The 23,837-nt window shown below is 40.4% G+C and overlaps 1 protein-coding gene across 10 annotated transcripts in view; it reads left to right on the top strand.

Annotated features, from left to right (window-relative positions):
- Nucleotides 1–23,837, top strand: part of CDKL3 (cyclin dependent kinase like 3) — a 112,702-nt gene that overhangs the window by 16,105 nt on the left and 72,760 nt on the right. For 9 of the 10 annotated variants that reach the window (XR_615203.5, XM_035284760.3, XM_078359378.1 and 6 more), the window contains one exon: nt 8,245–8,423. Coding sequence is in view for 8 of the 10 variants with exons in the window: in XM_078359378.1 (XP_078215504.1) it covers nt 8,245–8,423 (179 nt within the window). In the remaining 2 variants the exon portion in view is untranslated. Of the gene's footprint in view, nt 1–8,244; nt 8,424–23,837 lie in introns of those variants that run through there. The other variant, XM_078359390.1, reaches the window with a different exon arrangement.

Here is a 23,837-nt window from a genome sequence, read left to right as displayed (position 1 = left end):
ATGAGCCACTGTGCCCAGCCTCAATAAAAACCTTTTTTTTACCATGCTTCCTCCTAACACAACACCTTTGCACATATGATTCTCTCTTCTCTCTTCTTGGATTTCTCTCTCTCTTTTTTTTTTAAGATGGGGTTTCACCATGATGGCCAGGCTGGTTTTAAACTCCTGACCTCAGGTGATCCACTGACCTCGGCTTCCCAAAGTGCTAGGATTACAGGCATGAGCCACCATGCCCGGCTTGGATTTTTCTTTCTTCCACTCTTTCCTAGTTTACCTCTGCTCATCCCTCAGATCTTAATGAAAGTGGAGTTTTCCCCAGGGCCATCTTCCCTAATCTGTCACTGGTTCATGTCTCCATTTAAATGATCATAATACTATGTTCCTTTCCTTTGTAGCACTTGTGTTACTTGCGATTATATGCAGTAAGGTGTTTCTCTTCCAATTGACTGTTAGTTCTATGATGGCAAAGAACTATATCTATTTTTTTTTTTTTTTGAGACCAAGTCTTACTCTGTCACCCAGGCTGGAGTGCAGTGGCATGATCTTGGCTCCCTGTAACCTCTGCCTCCCAGGTTCAAGCAGTTCTCCTGCCTCAACCTCCTGAGTAGCTGGGGTTACAGGCGCATGCCACCATGCCTGGCTAATTTTTGTATTTTTAGTAGAGACAAGGTTTCACCATGTTGGCCAGGCTGGTCTTGAACTCCTGATCTCATGATCTACACACCTTGGCCTCCCAAAGTGCTGGGATTACAGGCATGAGCCACCATGTCCAGCCTTCTTTTTTTTTTAAAAAAAAAAAAAAGTATTTATTTTTCACTTAACGTATGTATTTCTGAACTATTTTTCTTTACTAGCTTTATTGAGGTACAGTTTTTAATTTAATTTAATTTTATTTATTATTTTGAGATAGGATCTCACTCTGTTGCCCAGGCTGGAGTGCAGTGGTGAGATCTCAGCTCACTGCAACCTCCGTCTCCTGGGTTCAAGCAATTCTCTTGCCTCAGCCTCCAGAGTAGCTAGGATTATAGGTGTGTGCTACCACACCCAGATAATTCTTTGTATTTTTAGTAGAGACAGGATTTCACCATGTTGGCCAGGCTGGTCTCAAACTCCTGACCTCAAGTGATCCATCTGCCTTGTGCTGGTATTACAGGCCTCCCAAAGTATTGGTATTACAGGCATGAGCCACCATGCCCAGCCAAGGTACAGTTTATTTTTATTTTCATTTTTTTGAGATGGAGTTTTGCTCTTGTTGCCCAGGTTGGAGTGCAATGGCACGACCATGGCTCCCGGCAACCTCCACCTCCCAGGTTCAAGCGATTCTTCACAGGCGTGTACCACCATGCCTAGCTAATTTTTTAGTTGAGGTGGACTTTCACCATGTTGGTCAGGCTGGTCTCAAACTCCTAACCTCAAGCAATCCACCCACCTCCACCTCTCAAAGTGCTGGGATTACAGGCATGAGTCACTGCGCCCTGCCTGAGACACAGTTTAAATACCATAAAATTCACCTGTTTTAAGTGCATGGTTCATTGATTTTTAAAGTTAATTTACAGAGTTCTGCAACTATCATCACAATCCAGTTATAGGACATTTCTTCACTCCAAAGGATTCCCCTTGCTTATTTTCACACAATACCAATTTCTACCCCCAGTTCCTGGCTACCAATAATCTGCTTTCTGTCTCTACAGATATACATTTTTTGGACATTTCATATAAATGGAATTATACAATATGTAGTCTTTTGCATCTGGCTTCCTTTACTGACCATGATTTTCTATGTCGTAGTTTATCTGTATTATAGTATGTATCAGTACTTCATTCCTTCACTTTTAAAAACATTTTTTGTGGAGGTGGGCTCTCCCTATGTTGCCCAGGTTGGTCTTGAACACCTGGGCTTAAGTGATCTTTTCAGCTTGGCCTTGGAAAGTGTGGAGATTACAGGTGTGAGCCATTGCATTTGACCTTTATTCTTTTTTTCTTGCTGAATAATATTCCATTGTATGGCTAGACCACATTTTGTTTATTCACCATTTGATGGAATTGTTTCTACATTTTGGCTATTGTAAATAATACTGCTATGTACAGTCTTTGTGTGGACATATGTTTTTAGTTCTCTTGGATAGATGCCTAGCAGAATTTCTGGGTCACATGGTTAGGGTTAGTTATGTTTTTTAAAGGAAACTGCCAAACTTTTTTGCAAAATGGCTGTATCATTTTAAATCTCCTCCAGCAATGGGTTTCACGTTTTTTCACATTCTTCCCAATATTTTTCATTGTCTTTTTTATTGTAGTTATTCTAGTGGGTATGAAATGATACCTTTTTTTTTTTTGAGGAGGAAACTGTCTTTATTCACAGATGACATAATCATCTATATAGAAAATCCTATGGAATCTACAACAAAGTTAATAGAACTATTAAGTTTATGAAAATTGTGGGGTACAAGATTAGTATGCCAAAGTCAATTGTATTTTCATTTATTAATGGCAAAAATCAAATTTAAAAATACCATTTGTAGTATCACCAAAAAATATCACATATTTTCAGGAACATTGAGGAAAATCTGACAAGACCTATGCACTGACAACTACGGAACATTGATGAGAAATATTAAAGAAGCCTAAACAAATGGAGTGAGATAAGTGTGTTTATGGCGGTCTCAACATGATGATGAAAGACCAAGGAGGATGTCATCGAAACGTAGAATTTTAAAAGTTGGAACTCAGAGAGTGCTTGGTTTTCAAGCATAAGAAAATTCTAAATGTAGTCATGGTGTTAGTTGCTAGAAAGAGAGAATGGGCCGAGTATGGTGGTTCATGCCTGTGATCCCAGCACTTTGGGAGGCTGAGGCAGGAGGATTGCTTGAGCCTAGGAGTTTGAGAACAGCCTGAACAACATAGTGAGATCTCATCTCTATTAAAAAATTTTAAAATGTGCTGGGTGTGTGGTGGCTCATGCCTGTGGTCCCAGCTATTCTGGAGGGTGAGATGGGAGGATTGCTTGAACCTGGAGGTCAAGGCTGCAGTGAGCCATGATCATACCACTGCACTCTAGCCTGGGTGACAAAGCAAGTGAAACTGTCAGGGTGTTAAGTGGATGGGTCTGTAGATCTTCCTGCCCCACATTTAGAACACTGAGGAGGAGGTCAATGGGTGTATAGTGGGCAGAATGTGTGAAGTGATACCTTTTTTTTTTTCTTTGAGATAGAGTCTCACTGTGTCACCCAGGCTGGAGTGCAGTGGCATAATCCTGGCTCACTGGCACCTCGACCTTCTGGTCTCAAGCCATCCTCCCACCTCTGTCTCCTGAGTAGCTGGGACTACAGATGCCCACCATCACTCTGGGCTAATTTTTTATGTTTTATTTTTACTAGTGCCAAGGTCTCACTATGTTGCCCCAGCTTGTCTCAAACTCCTGAGCTCAAGTGATCCTCCTGCCTCCGTTTTCCAAAATTCTGGGATTACAGGCATGGGCTATGATGCCCAGACTGAAGTGGTATCTTTTTTTGGTGAGGGGAATGGAGTCTTGCTCTGTCAACCAGGCTGGAGTGCAATGGCGCAATCTCGGCTCACTGCAACCTCCACCTCCCGGGTTCAAGCTATTCTCTTGCCTTAGCCTTCTGAGTAGCTGGGACTACAGGTGCATGCCACCATGCCCAGCTAATTTTTGTATTTTTAGTAGAGATGGGGTTTCATCATGTTGGCCAGGCTGGTCTCTATCTCCTGACCTTGTGATCCACCTGCCTGGGCCTCCCAAAGTGCTAGGATTACAAACGTGAGGAGCCCAGTCCCTGAAGTGGTATATTAATGTGCTTTGTTAATGTCTCTTATTGTTCACATTATATCCTTAGGTCTTGGAATAGTGCCTGGCATATAGTAGGCACTCAGTGAAAATTGTGGTAGTGAAAAAGGATTAATATAATTTGACAGATGGCAACTTTAAAGTGCCTCAATTAGACAGGCTTACCCTAAATTAATTTCTTAGCTATTTATGGAGGGAGACTGAGTCAAAACAAGAGCCAATCTCAAAGATTTATTGGTAGTAAGTTATATAAACAAGGAAAGATCCCAGATTTCTATCACTGAGATATTTCTACTTGTGCTATAATACTTTACAGGTGATGAGTAGTATATGTTTCCATGATTCATTTGATAAAATTTTTAAATGCCTTCTTTGTTCTAGGCACTGTACTGAAAATGGGATATTACTTGAACAAGACAGATATGCATCTTTCCCTCATGGAGCTTATGGTCTACTGGGGGTTTTAGACAAGTAAACAGGCAATTAACAGTACTGCATGACAGATGCTGTGAAGGGGGAAGTGCAGATTGATGTGACATGTAGAAGGAACGTCTAATACTAACATATAAGCCGAATCCTGAGGAAATAGCTGACTTGGTCAGGCAAAGTATTCTAGGCAGTTTGAGCGGCATTGACAAATGCACAGAGATTAGACAAACCCTGGCAAATTGGGAAACTAATACTCTGTAGGCTAGAGAGAGGAGGTTAAGAGGGTAAGTAGGGGCCAAATCTCACATGGCCTTCTAAGTCATTTTAGGGAGTTTAAAATTTATCCTGCAGGATGAGGAAATCTTGAAGCAAAGAAGTGACATGATCAGGCTGGGTGAGGTGGCTCATAACTGTAATCCCAGCACTTTGGGAGGCCAAGGCGGGTGGATCATGAGGTCAAGAGATCAAGACCATCCTGGCCAACATGGTGAAACCCCGTCTCTACTAAAAATACAAAAATTAGCTTAGCATGGTGGTGCACACCTGTAGTCCCAGCTACTTGGGAGACCAAGGCAGGAAAATTGCTTGAACCTGGGAGGTAGAGTTTTCAGTGAGTCAAAATTGCACCATTGCACGGCAGCCTGGCAACAGAGCTCCATCTCAAAAAAAAAAAAAAAAAAGAAATGACATGATCACACAACTGATTGTAAAATAATACTAAGACTTCATTGTGGAGACTGAATTGGAGAGCACAAATGTGAATTAAGGAAGACCAGTTGATAAACTTGTGTATTAATTTTGTGAGACAGCTGAGGAGACCTGAATTAGGAAGAGCAGTAGGTAGGTTATGGGAGTGTGGGGAGGGAGAAAAATGCCCTTGGTTTCTGACTTGCATCATGGAGTCAGTGGTGGTTCCATTCACTGGAATAGCAGATTGCTGAGGACCAGTAGGTTTGGGGGATAAGAGTATGTGATTAGTTTTAGATTTGCTGGATTTAAAGGGCCTATACTCAGTTTTTTGGGATTTATTGTGGACTTTCATTTCTTGTGGAAACCAGGGGAAATATCTGTTAGGCATAGAAATGTTGAAATTATCAGTAATATATGGATAGTTACTAAAGCTGTAAGAATAGATGAACCAGATACAAAAATCAACTAAAAATAGATTAAAGACTTAAATGTAAGATCTGAAACTGTAAAACTACTAGAAGAAAACATGGGAAAAGTTCTATGACATTGGATCTGGGCAGTGATTTTTTGGAATATGAACCCGAAAGCTCAGGCAACAGAAGCAAACAGACAAATGGGATTACATCAAATAAAAAACACTTCTGCATATCCAAGGAAATAATCAATAAAGAGAAAAGAGAACCGACAGAATTAGAGAAAATACTTGCAAACCATACATCTAATAAGGGGTTAATATCTAGAATATATAAGGAACTCAAATAAATCAATAGTAAGGAAACAAATAACCTGATTAAAAATTGGGCAAAGGACCAGGTGCAGTGGCTAATGCCTATAATCCCAGCACTTTGGGAGGCCAAGGTGGGAGGATAGCTTGAGTCCAGGAGTTCAGGACTAGCCCAGGCAACACGGTGAAACCCTATGTCTTTAAAAAAATTAAGGAATAAAAAATGGGCAAAGGTGGCTGGGCGCAGCAGCTCACACCTGTAATCCCAGCACTTTGGGAGACTGAGGTGGGCAGAACACTTGAGGTCAGAAGTTTGAGACCAGGCTGGACAACCTGGTGAAACCCCGTCTCTACTAAAAATACAAAAATTAGCTGGGCATGGTGGCATGTGCCTGTATCCCAGCCACTTGGAAGACTGAGGCAAGAGAATCGCTTGAACCTGGGAGGAGGAGGTTGCAGTGAGCAGAGATCACGCCACTGCATTCCAGCCTGGGCGACAGAGCAAGACTCTGTCTTGGAAAAAAAAAAAAAGAAAGAAAAATGTTGGCAAGGACAGGGAGGAAAGAGAATCCTCTTAACATGGTTGGGCCAAATGTAAATTAATACAGTCATTATGGACAACAGTATGGAGGCTTTTCCAAAAATTAAAAATATAATTACCATATGATCCATCAATCCCACTACTGGGTATATATCCAAAGGAAATGAAATCAGTATGTCACAGAGAAATCTACAGTCCCATGTTCACTGCAGCATTATTCACAATAGCCAAGATGCAAAATCAACCTAAGTGTCCATTAAGGATGAATGGATAAAGAAAATGTATGTATACACAATGGAGCACTAGTCAGCCATAAAAATAGAAGGAAATCCTGTCATTTGTGATGACATGGATGAACCTGGAGGACATTATGTTAAGTGAAATAAGTCATGCACAGGACAAGTACTGCATGATCTCACTTACATACAGAATCTATAAAAGCGTAACTCATAGAAGTAGAGAGTAGAATGGTAGTTACCAGGGGCTAGAATGGGGTAGTTGGGGAGGTGTTGGTCAAAGGATACAAAACTCAGTTAGAAAGGAAGAATAAGTTCAAGAGGTCTATTATACAAAATGGTAACTAGTTAATAACAATGACTATATTGAAAATTGCCGAGAGTAGATTTTAAGTGTTCTTACTATAAAAAAATAGTATGTGAGGTAATGCATATGTTAATTATCTTGATTTAGCTAATTATACAATGTGTACATATTTCAAAACAACATGCACATAATATATACAATTTTAATTTATCAATTAAAATAAAATGTTAAAAAACAATTAAGGCCAGGTGTGGTAGTTCATACCTAGAATCCTAGCGCTTTGGAAGGCTGAGGCAGGAAGATTACTTGAACCCAGCACTCATGATCACCTGGGCAACATAACCAGAACCTGTCTCCACACAGAGAAATTTTAAATTAGCCAGTAGTCCTAATACTGTAGGCTGTACAACTACAGCCATGCACTTGTACTCCTAGCTACTCAGGAGGTTGAGGGAGTAGGATTACCTCAGCGCTCCTTGCTTGATCCTAGGCATTTGAGACTGCACTGAGCTTTGATTGTGCCTTTGCACTCTGGCCTGGGCTATGGAGCAATACCCTATTTCTAAAAAATAATTTATTAAAAAGAATTGATCAGATTGAGAAGGAACAGCCAATAGGTGGGTGGGGAGAAGCCCAAGAGTGTTGTCCCTATAACCAAGTGACAAAAGTGGCCCTCCCACCCCCCAAAAAGAGAGTATGTGAAATTGACCAGGAAACATGATATATATGAAGAGATGAAAGCCTAAGACAAGGACCCTGTATTTTAGGGACGGACAGAGAAAGAGGAGCTGCCAGGTAGATAGGAAGAGACTGGGAACATTTTGGGTCCCAGAAACCAGGAATGGAGGAATAGCTGGCAATATTTTTACAGAAAGAAATCAAGTAAGATATGGGTGGAGAGGTGGCTATTGGATGTAGCAAAAACATAGACGACTTTGGCTAGAGAAGTTTAATGCAGTGTAGGAGCAAAAGAGGAGGTTACATTATCTTGGGTGACTGGGTCAGAAAGTGAAGACTATGAGTACAGATAATGTCTTCAAGAGGTTTAGCTGTGAAGGACATGAAAGGACAGGAACTGGAGTGGGACATAGGTTAAAGGAAAGTAAAATTTCATTAAATTATTTTCTTTTATTTGTTTATTTATTTATTTTTTTAGAGACAGGGTCTCACACTGTTACCCAGGCTAGTCTCAAACTCCTGGCCTTAAGCTATCCTCCTGCGTTGGCCTCCCAAAGTACTAGGTTTAGGGGCATGAGCCACCACTCCCAGCATTTGGTTTTTCTTATAGGAATGTGATTTGCCGTTTTAGTATTGTGCCTGTTTTCTTAGCTTCATTTTATTTTGAGATGAGAACTGAAAACATGTAACTATTTGCATTGTGTAATTAACCCTTTGCATGTGGTAAGGAAATAGCTTTGCTATCTTAATTAACTAGATTTTCTCTGTATAAATTTTGAGAGATTCTGGATAATGAAATCTCATTTTAATATAATTTGTATTCTGTTTGCTTTTTAGATCATTCATCGAGATATAAAACCTGAGAATATTTTAGTATCCCAGTCAGGAATTACTAAGCTCTGTGATTTTGGTTTTGCACGAAAACTAGCAGCTCCTGGGGACATTTATACGGACTATGTGGCCACACGCTGGTATAGAGCTCCAGAATTAGTATTAAAAGATACTTCTTATGGAAAGTATGTATGCTTTGGGATCCTGCCAGCCTTTCCTAGTTATCTTTTTTTTTTTTTGATTTGAGATGGAGTCTCACTCTGTCGCCCAGGCTGGAGTGCAATGGTACAATCTTGGCTCACTGCAATCTCTGCCTCCCAGGTTCAAGCAGTTCTCCTGTTTTAGCCTCCCAAATAGCTGGGACTACAGGCTCACACCACCATGCCTGGCTAATTTTTGTATTTTTAATAGAAACGGGGTTTCTCCATATTGGTCAGGCTGGTCTCGAACTCCTGACCTCAGGTGATCCACCAGCCTCAGCCTCCCAAAGTGCTGGGATTACAGGCGTGAGCCACTGTGCCCAGCCTCCTAGGTATCTCTTTTATCTGTTGGTATATTCTTGTATATCCATCACCCCTAATACTGACAGGTTCTGCCCTCTGCATCTAGGTTGGTGCTAACAAGAGGGACACCTTTAAAGGTAATGTAACAGATCCTATAGGTACCTGCATTGCTGGCTACTGCTGCTGCTATGCTCACTCAACTCTCATGGGTTGAATGGCCACAGCCCCAGAAGACCTATGCAGACATCCGTCAGAGTGTATCTATATTTGCTTTAAGCTGTGCCATACCCTTGGCAGAGTTCCCTCCTCTGTTTATCTTCAGCCTCTACATTCTGCAAAGATTTGAAATCATTTACCTTACTCTGCCAGTGTTGCAGTGGGAACTGCTGAGTAGTTCCTGGAAAAATTATTTTAAAATGGTACTGTTTTAGGTGCCTCAAAAGTAGCGTGATCTTGATCTAGCACAAAGCAGCAACCTAAAATACAAATAATCAATCTTGAACATAAAGAGGTAGAAGTATGTAACTTAATACCTGATTTAATAGAAAACTTGAAGGGGGGTAATTCTCCTGTGCTTTTCCTAGAAATTATTATTCTGTTACAATAATATGTAATATTAATGGGTTTTAAGCTTCTGCCAAAAACTGTTCTAAATGCTTTATATACATCAAATAATTTAATCTTTACAACAGCCCTATGATGAAGTTGCTAGTATTCTCATTTTTTTTTTTTTTTTTGAGATGGAGTTTCGCTCTTGTTACCCAGGCTGGAGTGCAATGGTGCAATCTCGGCTCACCGCAACCTCCGCCTCCTGGGTTCAGGCAATTCTGCCTCAGCCTCCTGAGTAGCTGGGATTACAGGCACGCGCCACCATGCCCAGCTAATTTTTTGTATTTTTAGTGGAGACAGGGTTTCACCATGTTGACCAGGATGGTCTCGATCTGTTGACCTCGTGATCCACCCGCCTCGGCCTCCCAAAGTGCTGGGATTACAGGCTTGAGCCACCGCGCCTGGCCAGCATTCTCATTTTAAATAATAGAACACTAAGGCACAGACATAAAGTAATTTGCCTAAAGTCACATGGCTGGTTAATAGCAGAACAGAACCAGGATTCTAGCCTGGTGGTCTGGATTCACAATCCATTCCCCAGGGGTACCTTTTCAACTGTACCTACCATTGATGTACTGTACAGACTGTCTCTGTGCCTCAGTTACTTCACCTATAAAATTGAAATAATAATAAGACTCACTTCATAGGTTCCTGTTGAGGATTAAATGATGTGATGTATGCTCAATAAATATTATCTACTTTTCTTTTTTGAGACTGAGTTTCACTCTTGTTGCCCAGGCTGGAGTACAATGGCACCATCTTGGCTCACTGCAACCTCCACCTCTCAGATTCACCTGATTCTCCTTCCTCAGCCTCCTGAGTAGCTGTGATTGCAGGCATGCACCACCACACCCAGCTAATTTTGTATTTTAAGTAGAGACGGGGTTTCTCCATGTTGGTCAGGCTGCTCCCAAACTCCTGACCTCAGGTGATCCACCAGCCTCGACCTCCCAAAGTGCTGAGATTACAGGTGGGAGCCACTGCAGCCAGCCTATATTATCTACTCTTATTCAAAGTCCTCAAAAATTTTTTCTTCATTTCTTTTTTGCCTCTGGGCATGATATAGCCTACATAAGATCTCTCTGTCTCAGTTTTACCCTCTGTTCATTCTGTAGTTTAAATTCCTTTTCTGATACACTCCCTAGCCCCTCAATCCTATTCTACATCTTTTAGTACATTATCTGTAAATTTTGTGCCAGTTAATAGTAACATGGGCTAGTTCTTTCTCTAGCTCTTTTTTATTAACCTCCCACTAAAAATTAAGTTCCTTGAGGATCAGCATAACCTCTTGTATTCTGCATAATGACACTTGGTGCCTTGCCCATGGTAAGGTTGAATTCTAGGAGACTTCACATTGTGTTTAGAACAAATTTGCTAGTGAGTCCTTTTTAAAAACCTTTTTATTGTAAAAGAAAACACAAACACAGAATATCACACATAACAAATGGATAGCTCTACTACCTGGTCAAAAAATAGAATTTTGCCCACCACCCCAGAAAACCCTTTGTGTGCCCTACTGCAATTGTAACATGCTCCCTTCCCTACAAAGCAGCCATGATATTGACTTTTATTGTAGTCATTTCCTTACATTTTTAAAAATAATGGAGACACGTCTTGCTATGTTGCCCAGGCTGGTCTCGAACTCCTGGCCTCAAGCAATCCTGCTGCCTCAGCCTCCCAAAGTGCTGGGATTACAGGTATGCGCCACCAGGCTTGGCCATTTCCTTGCATTTTAAAGATAGTTTTATCACCCAAATGTGCATCCATTTAGTTTAATGTAGGCTTTTTCGAGATATGATTCATATATCATACAATCAGACATTTAAAGTGTACAGTTAAGTGGTTTTCAGTATATTCACAGAGTTGTACAACCACAGTCATAGTCAATTTTAGAACATATTTATCACCCACAAATGAAACCTGTACACATTAGTAATAACTCTCCATGTCCTCCAAACCCTTCTAGGCCTAGACAAACTCCTATCTGCTTTCATTCTCTCTGGATTTGCCTATTCTGAACATTTCATATAAGGAAAATTATATAATATATGGTCCTTCAGGACTAGTTTTTTTCACTTAACATAGCATGTATTAGTACTTCATTTCTTTTCTTTTTTTTTTTTTTTAAGCAGAGCTGGGGTTTCACCATGTTGGCCAGGTTGATCTCGAACTCTTGACCTCAAGTGATCTGCTCACCTCGGCCTCCCAAAGTCCTGGAATTACAGGCATGAGCCACTATGCCCAGCCAGTACTTTCTTTTTATGGCTGAATAATATTCCACTGAATGGATAGACCTCTTTTTATTTACCTTTCATCAGCTGATGGACATTTGGGTTGTTTTTACTTTTTAGCTATTATGGGTAATGCTGCTATGAGCATTTGTATACTCATTTTGTATGGACATATGTTTTCATTTCTTTTAGGTATATACTTAGGAGTTAGAATTGTGGGTCATATGGTAACCCTATGTTTAACCTTTGAAGAACTGCCAGACTGTTTTCCAAAGTGTTTGTACCATTTTACATTCCCACTAGCGGAGTGTGAGGGTTTCAGTTACTCCCTGTCTTTGCTAGCACTTACTATTATTGTTTTGTTTTTATAGCCATCTTAGCCCTTTTTTTTTTTTTTTTTTTTTTTTTTGAGACGGAGTTTCGCTCTTGTTACACAGGCTGGAGTGCAATGGCGCGATCTCGGCTCACCGCCATCTCCGCCTCCTGGATTCAGACAATTCTCCTGCCTCAGCCTCCCGAGCAGCTGGGATTACAGGCACGCACCACCGTGCTCAGCTAATTTTTTTGTAATTTTAGTAGAGACGGGGTTTCACCATGTTGACCAACATGGTCTCGATCTGCTGACCTCGTGATCCACCTGAGTCGGCCTCCCAAAGTGCTGGGATTACAGGCTTGAGCCACCGCGCCCGGCCAGCCCTTTTTTTTTTTTAAGTAAACTTTATTTTGGGATAATTTTAGATTTACAAGAAAGTTGCAAAGATAGTATAGAGAGTTTCCATATATTCCTCACCCAGTTTCTGTTTACCCTAATATTATCCTATTATTACGGGTAAATTTGTCAAAACTAATTTTGTCCTAGCCAGGCAGGTGTCATGGCACATACCTGTAGTCCCAGCTTCTTAGGAAGCTGAGGCAGGAGGGTCACTTGAGCCCAGGAGTTTGAGGCCATAGTGTGTTATGTTTGTACCTATGAATAGCCACTGCAATCTATCTAGCCTGGGCAACATAGCGAGATTCTATCTCTAAAAAAAAACCACTGGCCGGGTGCGGTGGCTCACAACTGTAATCCCAGCACTTTGGGAGGCCGAGGCGGGTGGATCACGAGGTCAAGAGATTGAGACCATCCTGGTCAACATGGTGAAACCCTGTCTCTACTAAAAATACAAAAATTTAGCTGGGCACAGTGATGCGTGCCTGTAATCCCAGCTACTTAGGAGGCTGAGGCAGGAGAATTGCCTGAACCCAGGAGGCGGAGGTTGCGGTGAGCCGAGATTGCGCCATTGCACTCCAGCCTGGGTAACAAGAGCAAAACTCCATCTCAAAAAACGAAAAACAACAACAAAAAAACACAGCACTAAACCATTGCCAACAACAAAAACTAGCCTTGCCTTTTTTTATTTAAAAAAGATTTGATTTTTTTTTTTTTTTATTTTGAGGATGAGTCTTGCTCTGTCACCCAGGCTGGAGTGCAGTGGCACACCAGCTCATGGCACCCTCTGTCTCCCAGGTTCAAATGATTCTCATGCCTCAGCCTGCTGAGTAGCTGGGATTACAGGTGCCCATCACCACACCTGGTTAATTTTTTTTTTTTAAGATGGAGTCTTACACTGTTGCCCAGGCTGAAGTGTAATGGCACAATCTCCACTCACTGCAACCTCTGTCTCCCAGGTTCAAGTGATTCTCCTGCCTCAGCCTCCCAAGTAGCTGGGATTACAGGTGCCCATGACCATGCCTGGCTAAATTTTTGTATTTTTAGTAGAGGCGGTTTCTCTATGTTGGCCAGGCTGGTCTTGAATTCCTGACCTCAGATGATTTGCCCACCTTGGCCTCCCAAAGTGCTGGGATTACAGGTGTAAACCACTGCACCTGGCCAATTTTTGTATTTTTAGTAGAGATAGGGTTCCACCATGTTGGCCAAACTGGTCTTGAACTCCTGGTCTCAAGTGATCTACCTGCCTCCACGTCCCAAAGTGCTGAGATTACAGATGTGAACCTCCATGCCCGGCCAAGATTTTATTATTATTATTCTTTTTTTAGATAGAGTCTTACTTTTTCGCCTAGGCTAGGGTGCAGTGGTGTAATCTCGCCTCACTGCAACCTCCACCTCCTGGGTTCAAGTGCTTCTTGTGCCTCAGTCTCCCAAGTAGCTGGGATTTCAGGCACCCACCATCATGCCCAGCTAATTTGTGTATATTTAGTAGACTGGGTTTTGCCACATTGGCCAGGCTGGTCTTGAACTCCTGACCTCAGGTGATCCGCCTGCCTTGGCCTCCCAAAGTGTTGGGATTACAGGTGTGAGCCATCATGCCTGGCCTAATATGTTTTTAAACTATCTTTTAAACTACGGGAATTTTCTCTATCCCTTTGTTTCCCTTATAGCTTACATGTTGAGGAGTTCAGACCATTTGCTTTGTTGAATTTCTCACAATCTGAATGTTGTTGATTGCATTCCCATAGAGGAGTTCAATGTGTTTATCTGTCCTCTGTATTTTCTGCAAATAGGTAGCTGATGCAGATTAGTCTGTGGTTCAATCCCTTTGGCAAGACTGTAGGTATTATGGTCTTCTTTAATCAGAGGGCACATGTTTGAATGTCTCTTTTTGTGATGTTAGTAAGCATTGATGCGTAATGACCAGATCCATCCCTTTATTGGGATGTCTAAAATGGTGTTATTTTAACTTTATCATCTTTTTAAAATTTATTATTTGAATACTTTTATAAATAGAAATTTCCCCTTATTTGGTTACCTAATGATATAGTTCATATGGAGAAACTGGGTAAATACTTGATTTTTTTCATACATTTTAAAGAATTGGCTCCAAAAGGTGACCTCCAAAGGCAACCAATTAATTTTTTTGGAAATATCATTATAAACTCATGAACTTAAACATATTTAATGAGTTTCAATGTATTGCAATTATCAGGGCAGAAAGATAATACCTTTTGCCTACCTGTAACAAGAGGCACAGCCAATACTCGTATAACAAGATAGGTTAGCAAGAGAAGCATGACAAATTTTTTTTTTTTTTTTTTTTTTTGTGGGGGGAAGAAGGCAGGAAGGAAGGGAATAAGGATGGTGGGGAGGAAGGCAGGAAGGAAGGGAATAAGGATGGTAGGGAGGAAGGAAGGGATGAAGGAAGGAAGGAAGGGAGGAAGCGGGGAGGGAGGGAGGGAGGGAAGGGAAGAAAGGAAATCAAGCAATGAAAGAGACATTGCCGACCTGGATCTCGAGGTTTACAAGTTGATTTCTTTTTTTTTGAGAGAAGGAAAGAAAAAAAAAAATAAGTAAAGGAGAGGAAGAAAGAGGAAGAGAAAGAGGGAGAGTAAATGGAAATATTGCTTTATTTTGAAAAAAATTGGGTATTAATAATGGCCAATCAATGTTTCATTTAAACTAATGGGTAGGTGTGATGTGGTATTGACAAGAATGTATATTTTGTGTATTTGAAGTGGAGAGCTCTATAAATATTTATTAAGTTTACTTGTTCTGGATCTGAGTTCGAGTCCTTGATATCCTTATTAATTTTCTGTCTCATTGAATCTAAGTCTCCTATCTGGGTGTTAGGATCGTTAGCTCTTGTTGTTGCATTGATCCTTTTACCACTATATCTTTGTTGCTTTAAAATCTATTTTATCCGATACAAGAATTGCAACTCCTGCTTTTTATTTATTTATTATTTATTTTTGCTCTCCATTTGGTTGGTAAATCTTTCCCCATCCCTTTGCTTTGAGTCTTTGTGTATCCTTGCATGTGAAACAGGTCTGGATGTAACATGCCGTTGGGTTTTGGCTGTGTCTTTTGATTGGGAATTCAGTCAATTTAAATTTAGGGTTACTGCCATTTGATGTTGACTGGCTGTTTTATCCATTTGTTGGTGTAAAGTCTTCTTTATGTTGGTGCTCTTTACTTTTTGGTGTATTTTTAGAAAGGCTAATACTGGTTGTTTCTTTCTGTGTGTAATGCTTCTTTCAGAAGCTCTTGTAAAGCAGGCCTGGTGGTAATAAAATCTCTTGAGTTCTTGCTTGTTCATAAAAGATTTTATTTTTCCTTCAGTTGTGAATCTTAGTTTGGCTGGATATGAAATTCTGGGCTGAAGGTTCTGTTCTTTGAGGATGTTGCATATTGGCCCCCACTCTCTTCTGGCCTGTAGAGTTTCTGCCGAGAGATCTGCTGTAAGTCTGATAGGCTTGCCTTTGTGGGTAATCTGACCTTTCTCTCTGGCTGCCCTTAGTATCCTCTCCTTCGTTTCAACCCTGGTGAATCTAACGATTATGTGCCTTGGGGTTGCTCTTCTTGAGGAATATCTTTGTGGTGTTCTCTGTATGACCTGGGGTTGAATGTTGACCTGCTTTGCTAGTTTAGGAAAATTTTCCTGAATAATATCCTGAAGGGTATTTTCCAGCTTGGATTCATTCTCTCCGTTGCATTCAGGTACACCTATCAAACGTAAATTTGGTCTTTTCACATAGTCCCACATTTCTTGGAGACTTTGCTCATTCCTTTTTATCCTTTTTTCTCTAATCTTTTCTTCACGTTTTATTTCATTAAGTTGGACTTTGACCTCTGATATCCCTTCTTCTGCTTGAACAATTCGAGTGTTTAAACCTGTGCATACTTCTAGGAGTTCCTGTATTGTATTCTTCAGTTCCATTAATTCACTCATACTCCTCTCTAAGTTGTCTATTCTCAATAGGATTTCATCAAACCTTTTTTCAAAGTTCCTAGTTTCTTTACGTTGGGCTACAACATGTTCTTTTAACTCACCAAAGTTTGTTATTATCCATTCCTTGAAGAGTGATTCTGTCATCAGGAGGCGCTCGTTCTCCATCAAGCCTTGTTCCATTGTTGATGTGGAACTGTGATCATCTTTAGAGGGAGAGGCGTTCTGACTTTGAGTATTCTCAGCTTTTTTACGCGGTTTCTTCCTGTCATTGTAAATTTATCCTCCTGTCGTCTTTGAAATTACCAACTTTCAGATTAGGTCTCTTGAGTGGACGTCCAGGTTGTTAGTTCCCAGGGCCAGAGCAGCGGCGTTAAAACCGATGGTGCTTTTCTGCCCAGGATTCTCCTGTCGGGCTTCCTTCTTGTTTCCATAGTAGGCGACTCTGCCTTCCCGGGGCTCCAAACCTCGGTCAGAAGGGGAACCGGTCCTGTTTACTCTGCGCCAAGCGCTGCTGCATCGAGGTGCCGGCGGAACCGCTGCGCCAACCACGAGAGTCGCGCTGGCGACTCGTGTGTTTTCACCACTGGGGGATCTTCTGCTCCGTGAGCGACCAGAATTTGTCTGAAAGTGTGGCGTCCTCTAGTTCTCCACGCCTTCCCTGAGAGCTGCAATCCCGGGATGTTAGCGATCGGCCATCTTGGATCGTTCCTCAGCATGACAAATTTAACAAAGTTCTATGTGACATAGAAGTCTTCATAAATGAAAACCCAAAGACCCAGGGAGAACACAGTCTGATTTTATGCTAAATTTGCTGAAAGGATTGGATAGTTGTAGAGAAACACGATTAGGCAAAAGGAGTAAAATCTAATGGTAATAAGCGCAGCAAGGCCTATTTGTTCAGATTCTTCCACCTCTGTTTTGCATTGCTTCCTTCTAGGTGTGGTGGGAAGGAGCTATCTGAAATGAGGGTCTTATCAAGGAAGCTAAATCAGAGAGTGACCTTTCTATGTTTTATGGCTTGCTTTGGAGAAGAAGAATTCTAGTTGCTCCTGAGGTGGACAAGGGGAAGAGAAATCCTGGTTTCTGTGATACACTTTGGGAGAAAGGAGGGCAGGAGAGGGTCAGAGACATTTTGTTTCTGAGGCCCTTCTAATCTTTTTCAGTTCAAAATATGTGTCCTGCCAAAGTACCATACTTTTGGGTATCATAGTCTAAACCTGGACGCAATTATTATTATTATTGAAGTTCAAAATCAATGGGTGCCTTTTCAAGGTGGCTTCCCAAGTCCTTTTAACAGGACCTAGTATGTAGAATTTGATACTTTCCTTGTGACCTGACTGACAAGATAGTAGTCCAGGCTCATTTTTTATGTTTTTGCCCCAGGCCTGGTGTCAGCCGTATTATATTGTTTTTAAAAACAGCATAATCGAGATATTTTTATATAATATGATTCATCCATTTGAAGTAAGTTTCAGTGGTTTTTAGTATATTCACAGATATGTACAACCATCACCACAGTCAGTTTTCATCAACTCAGTAAAAACCCCATGCCCTTTGTCTATGACACCCCTAGACCTCCAAACTCCCTCCCTAACCTTAAGCAATCACTATTCTCTATCTTTATAGATTTTTCTTTTTTAATTTTAATTTTATTATTTTTTTTACATAGAGATGAGGTCTCCCTATGTTGCCCAGGGTGGTTTTGAAATCATGGGCTCAAGAAATCCTCCCCACTCAGCCTCTCAAAGTGCTAGGATTATAGGCATAAGCCACCACACCTGGCCCTACTTCTACAGGCATGTACCATTATGGCTGGCTAATTTTTAAGTTTTTCTTTTGTAGGTACAGGGTCTTGCTATGTTGACAGGCTGATTTTGAATTCCTGGGCTCAAGCGATCCTCCTGCCTTAGCCTCCCAGAGTGTTAGGGTGATGGGTGTGAACCACCACAGTGAAGCCTCACTTTTTTATTCTAGCTATTCTAATGGGTGTGAAGTGGTATCTCATTGTGGTTTGATTTACATTTCCCTAGTGTCTAATGAGGTTGAATGTCTTTTTTTTTTTGTACTTATTATCCATTTGTATATTGTCCTTGGATAAATGTCATATCCTTTGCCTATTTTTAAATTGAGTTATCTTTTTATTATTGAGATGTAAGAATTTTCTGCATATCCTAGATACAAATTCCTTATCAGATATGTGATTTGCAAATATGTTCTTCCATTTTGTGGGTTTTGTCTTTACTTTCTTGATGACGTCTTTTGATTGTCAAATGTTTTTAATTTTGAGAAGTCCAATTTATCTGTTTATTTGGTTGTCTATGCTTTTGGTATCATATTTCAAAATTGTTTGCCAAATCTGGGGTTATGAAGATTTACAGTTACATTTTCTTCTAAGATTTATGACTTTAGCTCTTACATTTAAGTCTGATCCATTTGAGTTAATTTTTGTATGTGCTTTAAAGTGAGAGTTCAAGTTGATGCTTTTGCATGTGGCTATCCAGTTGTTGTCCCAGCACCATTTGTTGAAAATACTGTTCTTTCCCCATTATGGTCTTGGCCCCTTGTTGAAATTCAGTTGACCATGAATGTAAGTGTAACTGCCCAAGGGATTCACCTTGTCTGCTGTCTAGACAGAGCCAATTCATCAAGACGGGGAAATTTCAATAGAGATAGAATAACTCATGCAGAGCTGGCTCTGCAGGAGAACAGAGTTTTATTATTACTCAAATCAGTCTCCTTGAGCTTTCAGGGAGCAGAGTTTTTAGGGACAATTTGGTGGGTGGGAGAGGCCAGTGAGCTGGGAGTGTTGTTTGGTCAGGCTTGAAATCACAGGGAGTTGAAGCTGTCTTCTTTTGCTGAGTCAATTCCGGCGGTGGGGTTGGGCACAAGATCAGATGAGCTGGTTTATCAATTTGGGTGGCGCCAGCTGATCCATCAAGTGCAGGGTCTGCAAAATATCTCAAGCACTGATCTTAGGAGCAGTTTAGGAAGGGTCAGAATCTTGTAGCCTCTAGCTGCATGACTCCTAAACCATAATTTCTAATCTTGTGGCCACAAGTTTTTGTTGCCAAAAAAGAAATAGCACTGGAACATAAATTTTGTCAGCAAGACAAATTTACTTCTATAGAAGGGTGCATCTTGTGGATGGGGCAATGGCAACAGCACACTGGACAATGGAGTGGAAGGGGGTCTTATCCCTGATACAGCTAGTCCCTACTGCTTTGTCTTTCCCCTATTGGCTAGGGTCGGACTGCACAGTCTAAGTTAATTCTGACTGGCTATTTTTAAAGAGAGCAGGGGTATGATCCAGAGTGGTGGGGTGAATAGTTTTGGCAGGAAGGATGGTTACAAAGCAGGTGACTAAGGATGACTAAAGACAGAGCAGGTGACTAAAAATGACCAAGGACAGAGCAGGTGATAGAGGGGAGGAGGGGGTTGTTCACTGAAACCAGGGGCAAGAAGATGTAAAGAACGAGGAAGTTAAACTTTAAAATGGAGAACAAAGAACAGGGAAACTGAATATACTGACATATTGGTTCTTTGAAGAAGAATTTACTGTACCCTACATGTTAGTTCTACAAAGGCAATCTGGTTCCCCAGGCAAGAAGGAAGTCTGCTTTGGGAAAGGGCTGTTATAGTCTTTGTCTTAAACTGTATATGAAATTAGTCTAGCCTGTGTCCAGGAATGACAAGGACAGCTTGAAGGTTAGAAGCAAGATAGAGTTGATTAAGTTAGTTCTCCTTCACTGTCTCAGTCATAATTTTGCAAAGGTGATTTCATAAGGGCTCATTTGTAGAATCTCAGTTCTGTTCCATTGATCTGCAAGGCTGTCCTTGTTCCAGCAATACACTTTCTTTCATTTTTTTCTTTTCTCTTTTTTTGACAAGGTCTTACTCTTTTGCCCAGGCTGGAGTGCAGTGGCATGATCTTGGCTCACAGCAACCTCCACCTTCTAGGCTCAAGCAATCCTCCCACCTCAGCCTTCTGAGTAGTTGGGACTTCAGGGGTGTATCACCAAGCCTGGCTAATTTTAAAATTTTTTGTAGAGACAGGATTTCACCACGTTGCCCAGGCTGGTCTTGAATGGCACTCAAGCAATCTGCCTGCCTTTTCCTCCAAAAGTGTTGGGATTACGGGCATGAGCCATTGCACCCAGCCAACACACTGTCTTAATGACTACTACTTTGTAGTAAGTTTGAAATCACGAAGTGCGAGTCTTTCTACTTTGTTTACTTTTCTGAGATTGTTTTGGCTATTCTAGGTCCCTTGCAATTCCATATGAATCAGCTTGTCAATTTTTGCAAAAGGACATCTGAGATTCTGATATGGATTACATTGAATCTGTGGATTAGTTTAGAAGTTATTGCTGTCTTAAAAATGTTAACTCCATGTAATCCCAGCACTTTGGGAGGCTGAGGTGGGTGGATCACGAGGTCAAGAGATCGAGACCATCCTGGTCAACATGGTGAAACCCCGTCTACTAAAAATACAAAAAAATTAGCTGGGCATGGTGGTGTGTGCCTGTAGTCCCAGTAGTCAGGAGGCTGAGGCAGGAGAATTGCCTGAACCTAGGGGGCGGAGGTTGCGGTGAGCCGAGATCGCGCCATTGCACTCCAGCCTGGGTAACAAGAGCGAAACTCGGTCTCAAAAAAAAAAAAATCACTGATTCAGTCTTTTCACTTGTTAAAAGTTTACTGAGATTGTCTGTTTTTTCTTGAGCTAGTTTCAGTAGTTTGTGTTTTTCTGGGAAACTTCATTTAATCTAAGTTATCTTAATTTGTTGGCAAACAATTATTTATTCCTTTATAATCCTATTAGCTTCTGTAAAGTCAGTGGTAATGTCACCTCTTTCATTTCTGATTCTAATAAGTTGAATTTTCTCTCTTTTGTTCTTGGTCATTCTAACTAAATGTCTTTCAATTTTGTTGATTTATTAAAAAAATAGCTTTGGTTTCATTGATTTTCTGTTTTCTTATTCTCTATTTCATGAACTTTTACTTTTTAAATATTTCTTTTTGCTTGCTTGGTTTAGTTTGCTCTTCTTTTTCCAGTGTCTTAAGGTGGAAGGTTAGGTTACTGATTTGATATATTTCTTTGTATAGGCATTACAGCTATTCATTTTCCTCTCTGCTTTACTGTATCCCACAAATGATGGTATGTTGTGTCTTCATTTTCATTAATCTCAAAGTATTTTTTGTCTTTTTTTGAGACAGGATCTTGCTCTGTTGCCCAGGCTGGAGTGCAGTGGTGTGATCTCAGATCACTGCAGCCCTGACTTCCCCAGCTTAAGTGATCCTCCCACCTCAGCCTCCTGAGTAGCTGAGACTTTAGGTGTGTGCCCTCATGCCTGGCTAGTTTTGTTCATTTTTTTTTTTTTTCAGCGACAAGGTCTCACTATGTTACCCAGCTGATCTCAAACTCCTGTACTCAAGTGATCCTCCTGCCTCCACTTCCCAAAGTATTGAGATTAAAGTCATGAGCTACTGTCCCCAGCCTCAAAATATTTTCTGATTTCCCCTTTGATTTCCCCTTGGACCCATTGGTTATTTAGTAGAATATAATTTAATATCCATATATTTGTAAATTTCCAAAATTTTTCCTGTAATTGATATCTAATTTTATTTCACTGTAGTAAGAAAATATATTTTGTGTAATTTCTGCCTTTTAAATTTACTGAGGTTTATTTATGGCCTAGCACATGGGCTCTCCTGGAGAACATTCCATGTGACTTGAGAACAATATATAAATGTATATTCTATTGTTCTGTGAAGTGTTCTGCAGAGAGTTATTAGGTCTAATTTGTTTATCATGTCATTCATATTTTCTTTTTCTTTCTTGATTTTCTAATTGGTTTTGACATGTTTATCATTATTGTAGTTTTCTGATAGATTGCCCCCTTTATCATTATGAAATTTCCCTCTTCATCTCTAGTAACTTTTTTTTGTTAAAAGTCTACTTTGTGTGATATTAGGGCAGCCTTTTTAGTTTTCTTGTGATTGTTGTTTGCATAATATATCTTTTTCACAACTTTTGCTTACAATGTTTGTATATTGAATATAAAGTATATCTTCCGGAAACAGCATATAGTTAGATCATGAGTTTTTTTTTTCCCCTCCAGGCTGACAGTCTCTGCCTTTTGCTGGATGGATTAATCTGTTAACATTTAATGTTATTATTATTTTTATTTATTCATTTTTTGAGACAGAGTCTCTGTCACCCAGGCTGGAATGCAGTGGTGCGATCTCAGCCCACTGTAACTTCTGCCTCCCAGGTTCAAGCAGTTCTCCTTGCCCTATCCTCCTGAATAGCTGGGATTACAGGTGCCTACCACCATCGTTGGCTAAATTTTATATTTTTAGTAGAGATGGGGTTTGACCATGTTGGCCAGGCAGGCTGGTCTTGAATTCCTGACCTAAAGTGATCCACACACCTAGGCCTCCCAAAGTGCTGGGATTACAGGTCTGAGCCACCACGCCCCTCCTTTATTATATTTTTGTTTTTTTTTTTTCTTTTAGTTGTTGCTCTAAGGTTTACACCTTATCAGAATCAGCTAGTAAGTTTCTATATATACTACTTTAATTCCAGTGAGACAGATATAGAAAAGTTATTCTATCATTCTATTCCCTTTTCCATCTTTGTGTGGTTTATATGTTGTACATATTACATCTAGTAATGTTGCAAACCCAACAATATGTTGTTATTATTGCTTTTTCTTTATAGTCGTTTCTCTAAACTCAGTATAGTTTTGCTTCCTCTTCCTTTTTGATATCATTGGCAAATATATTACACATATTACATTTGTAATGTTATCAGCCCAACAATATATTGTATACATATTATTTCTTCCCTAGGTAGAGGCAGCTGTAATGTTTTGCATATTATTTTGTATGAGGGGTCTTCAAAAAGTTTATGGAAATGCATATTATGAAAAAACTATGCATGGCTTAATTTTTTTTTTGCACCAAAATAAACTCATATTAACTTGTTACATTTCTGAAGAGGATCTAGTTTGAGGCACTAAGAAGGATAATACATCACTTGGAAAAGAGCCTCTATTAAAACCATATGAAATCTGCCTAAATTGAAGTAAGAACAAGCATCAAATTCATGATGAAGCTTGAGTGGAAGAATGGTGGAAGCATTGATGTTTTATGAAAAGTTTTTTTTTCAATTTTTAATGCTTTAAAATGTTAATACAGAAACAAGGTCTTTGCAGTGCTGGCCAAGCTAGTCTCGAACTCCTGGGCTCAAGCAATCCTCCTGCATCAGCCTCTGAAAGTGCTGAGATTACAGGCTTGGTTGGCTTTATGAAAAGTTTATGGAGACAATGCCTCAAAGAAACCAGCAGTTTACAAATGGGTAACTTATTTTCAGAAGGGAGGAAATGATGTTAAAAAGGAAGCCTGGCTGGGCGCGATGGCTAACGCCTGTAATCTCAGCATTCTGGGAGGCTGAGGCGGGCAGATCACAAGGTCAGGAGTTTGAGACCAGCCTGGCCAATGTGGTGAAACCCTGGTGTCTACTAAAACTACAAAAAATTGGCCGGTTGTAGTGGTGCATGCCTGCAATCCCAGCTACTTAGGAGGCTGAG

This window comes from Callithrix jacchus, chromosome 2, assembly GCF_049354715.1.
Source record: "Callithrix jacchus isolate 240 chromosome 2, calJac240_pri, whole genome shotgun sequence".
Lineage (NCBI taxonomy): Eukaryota > Metazoa > Chordata > Mammalia > Primates > Cebidae > Callithrix > Callithrix jacchus.
This window is presented reverse-complemented; position numbering and strand designations above follow the sequence as displayed.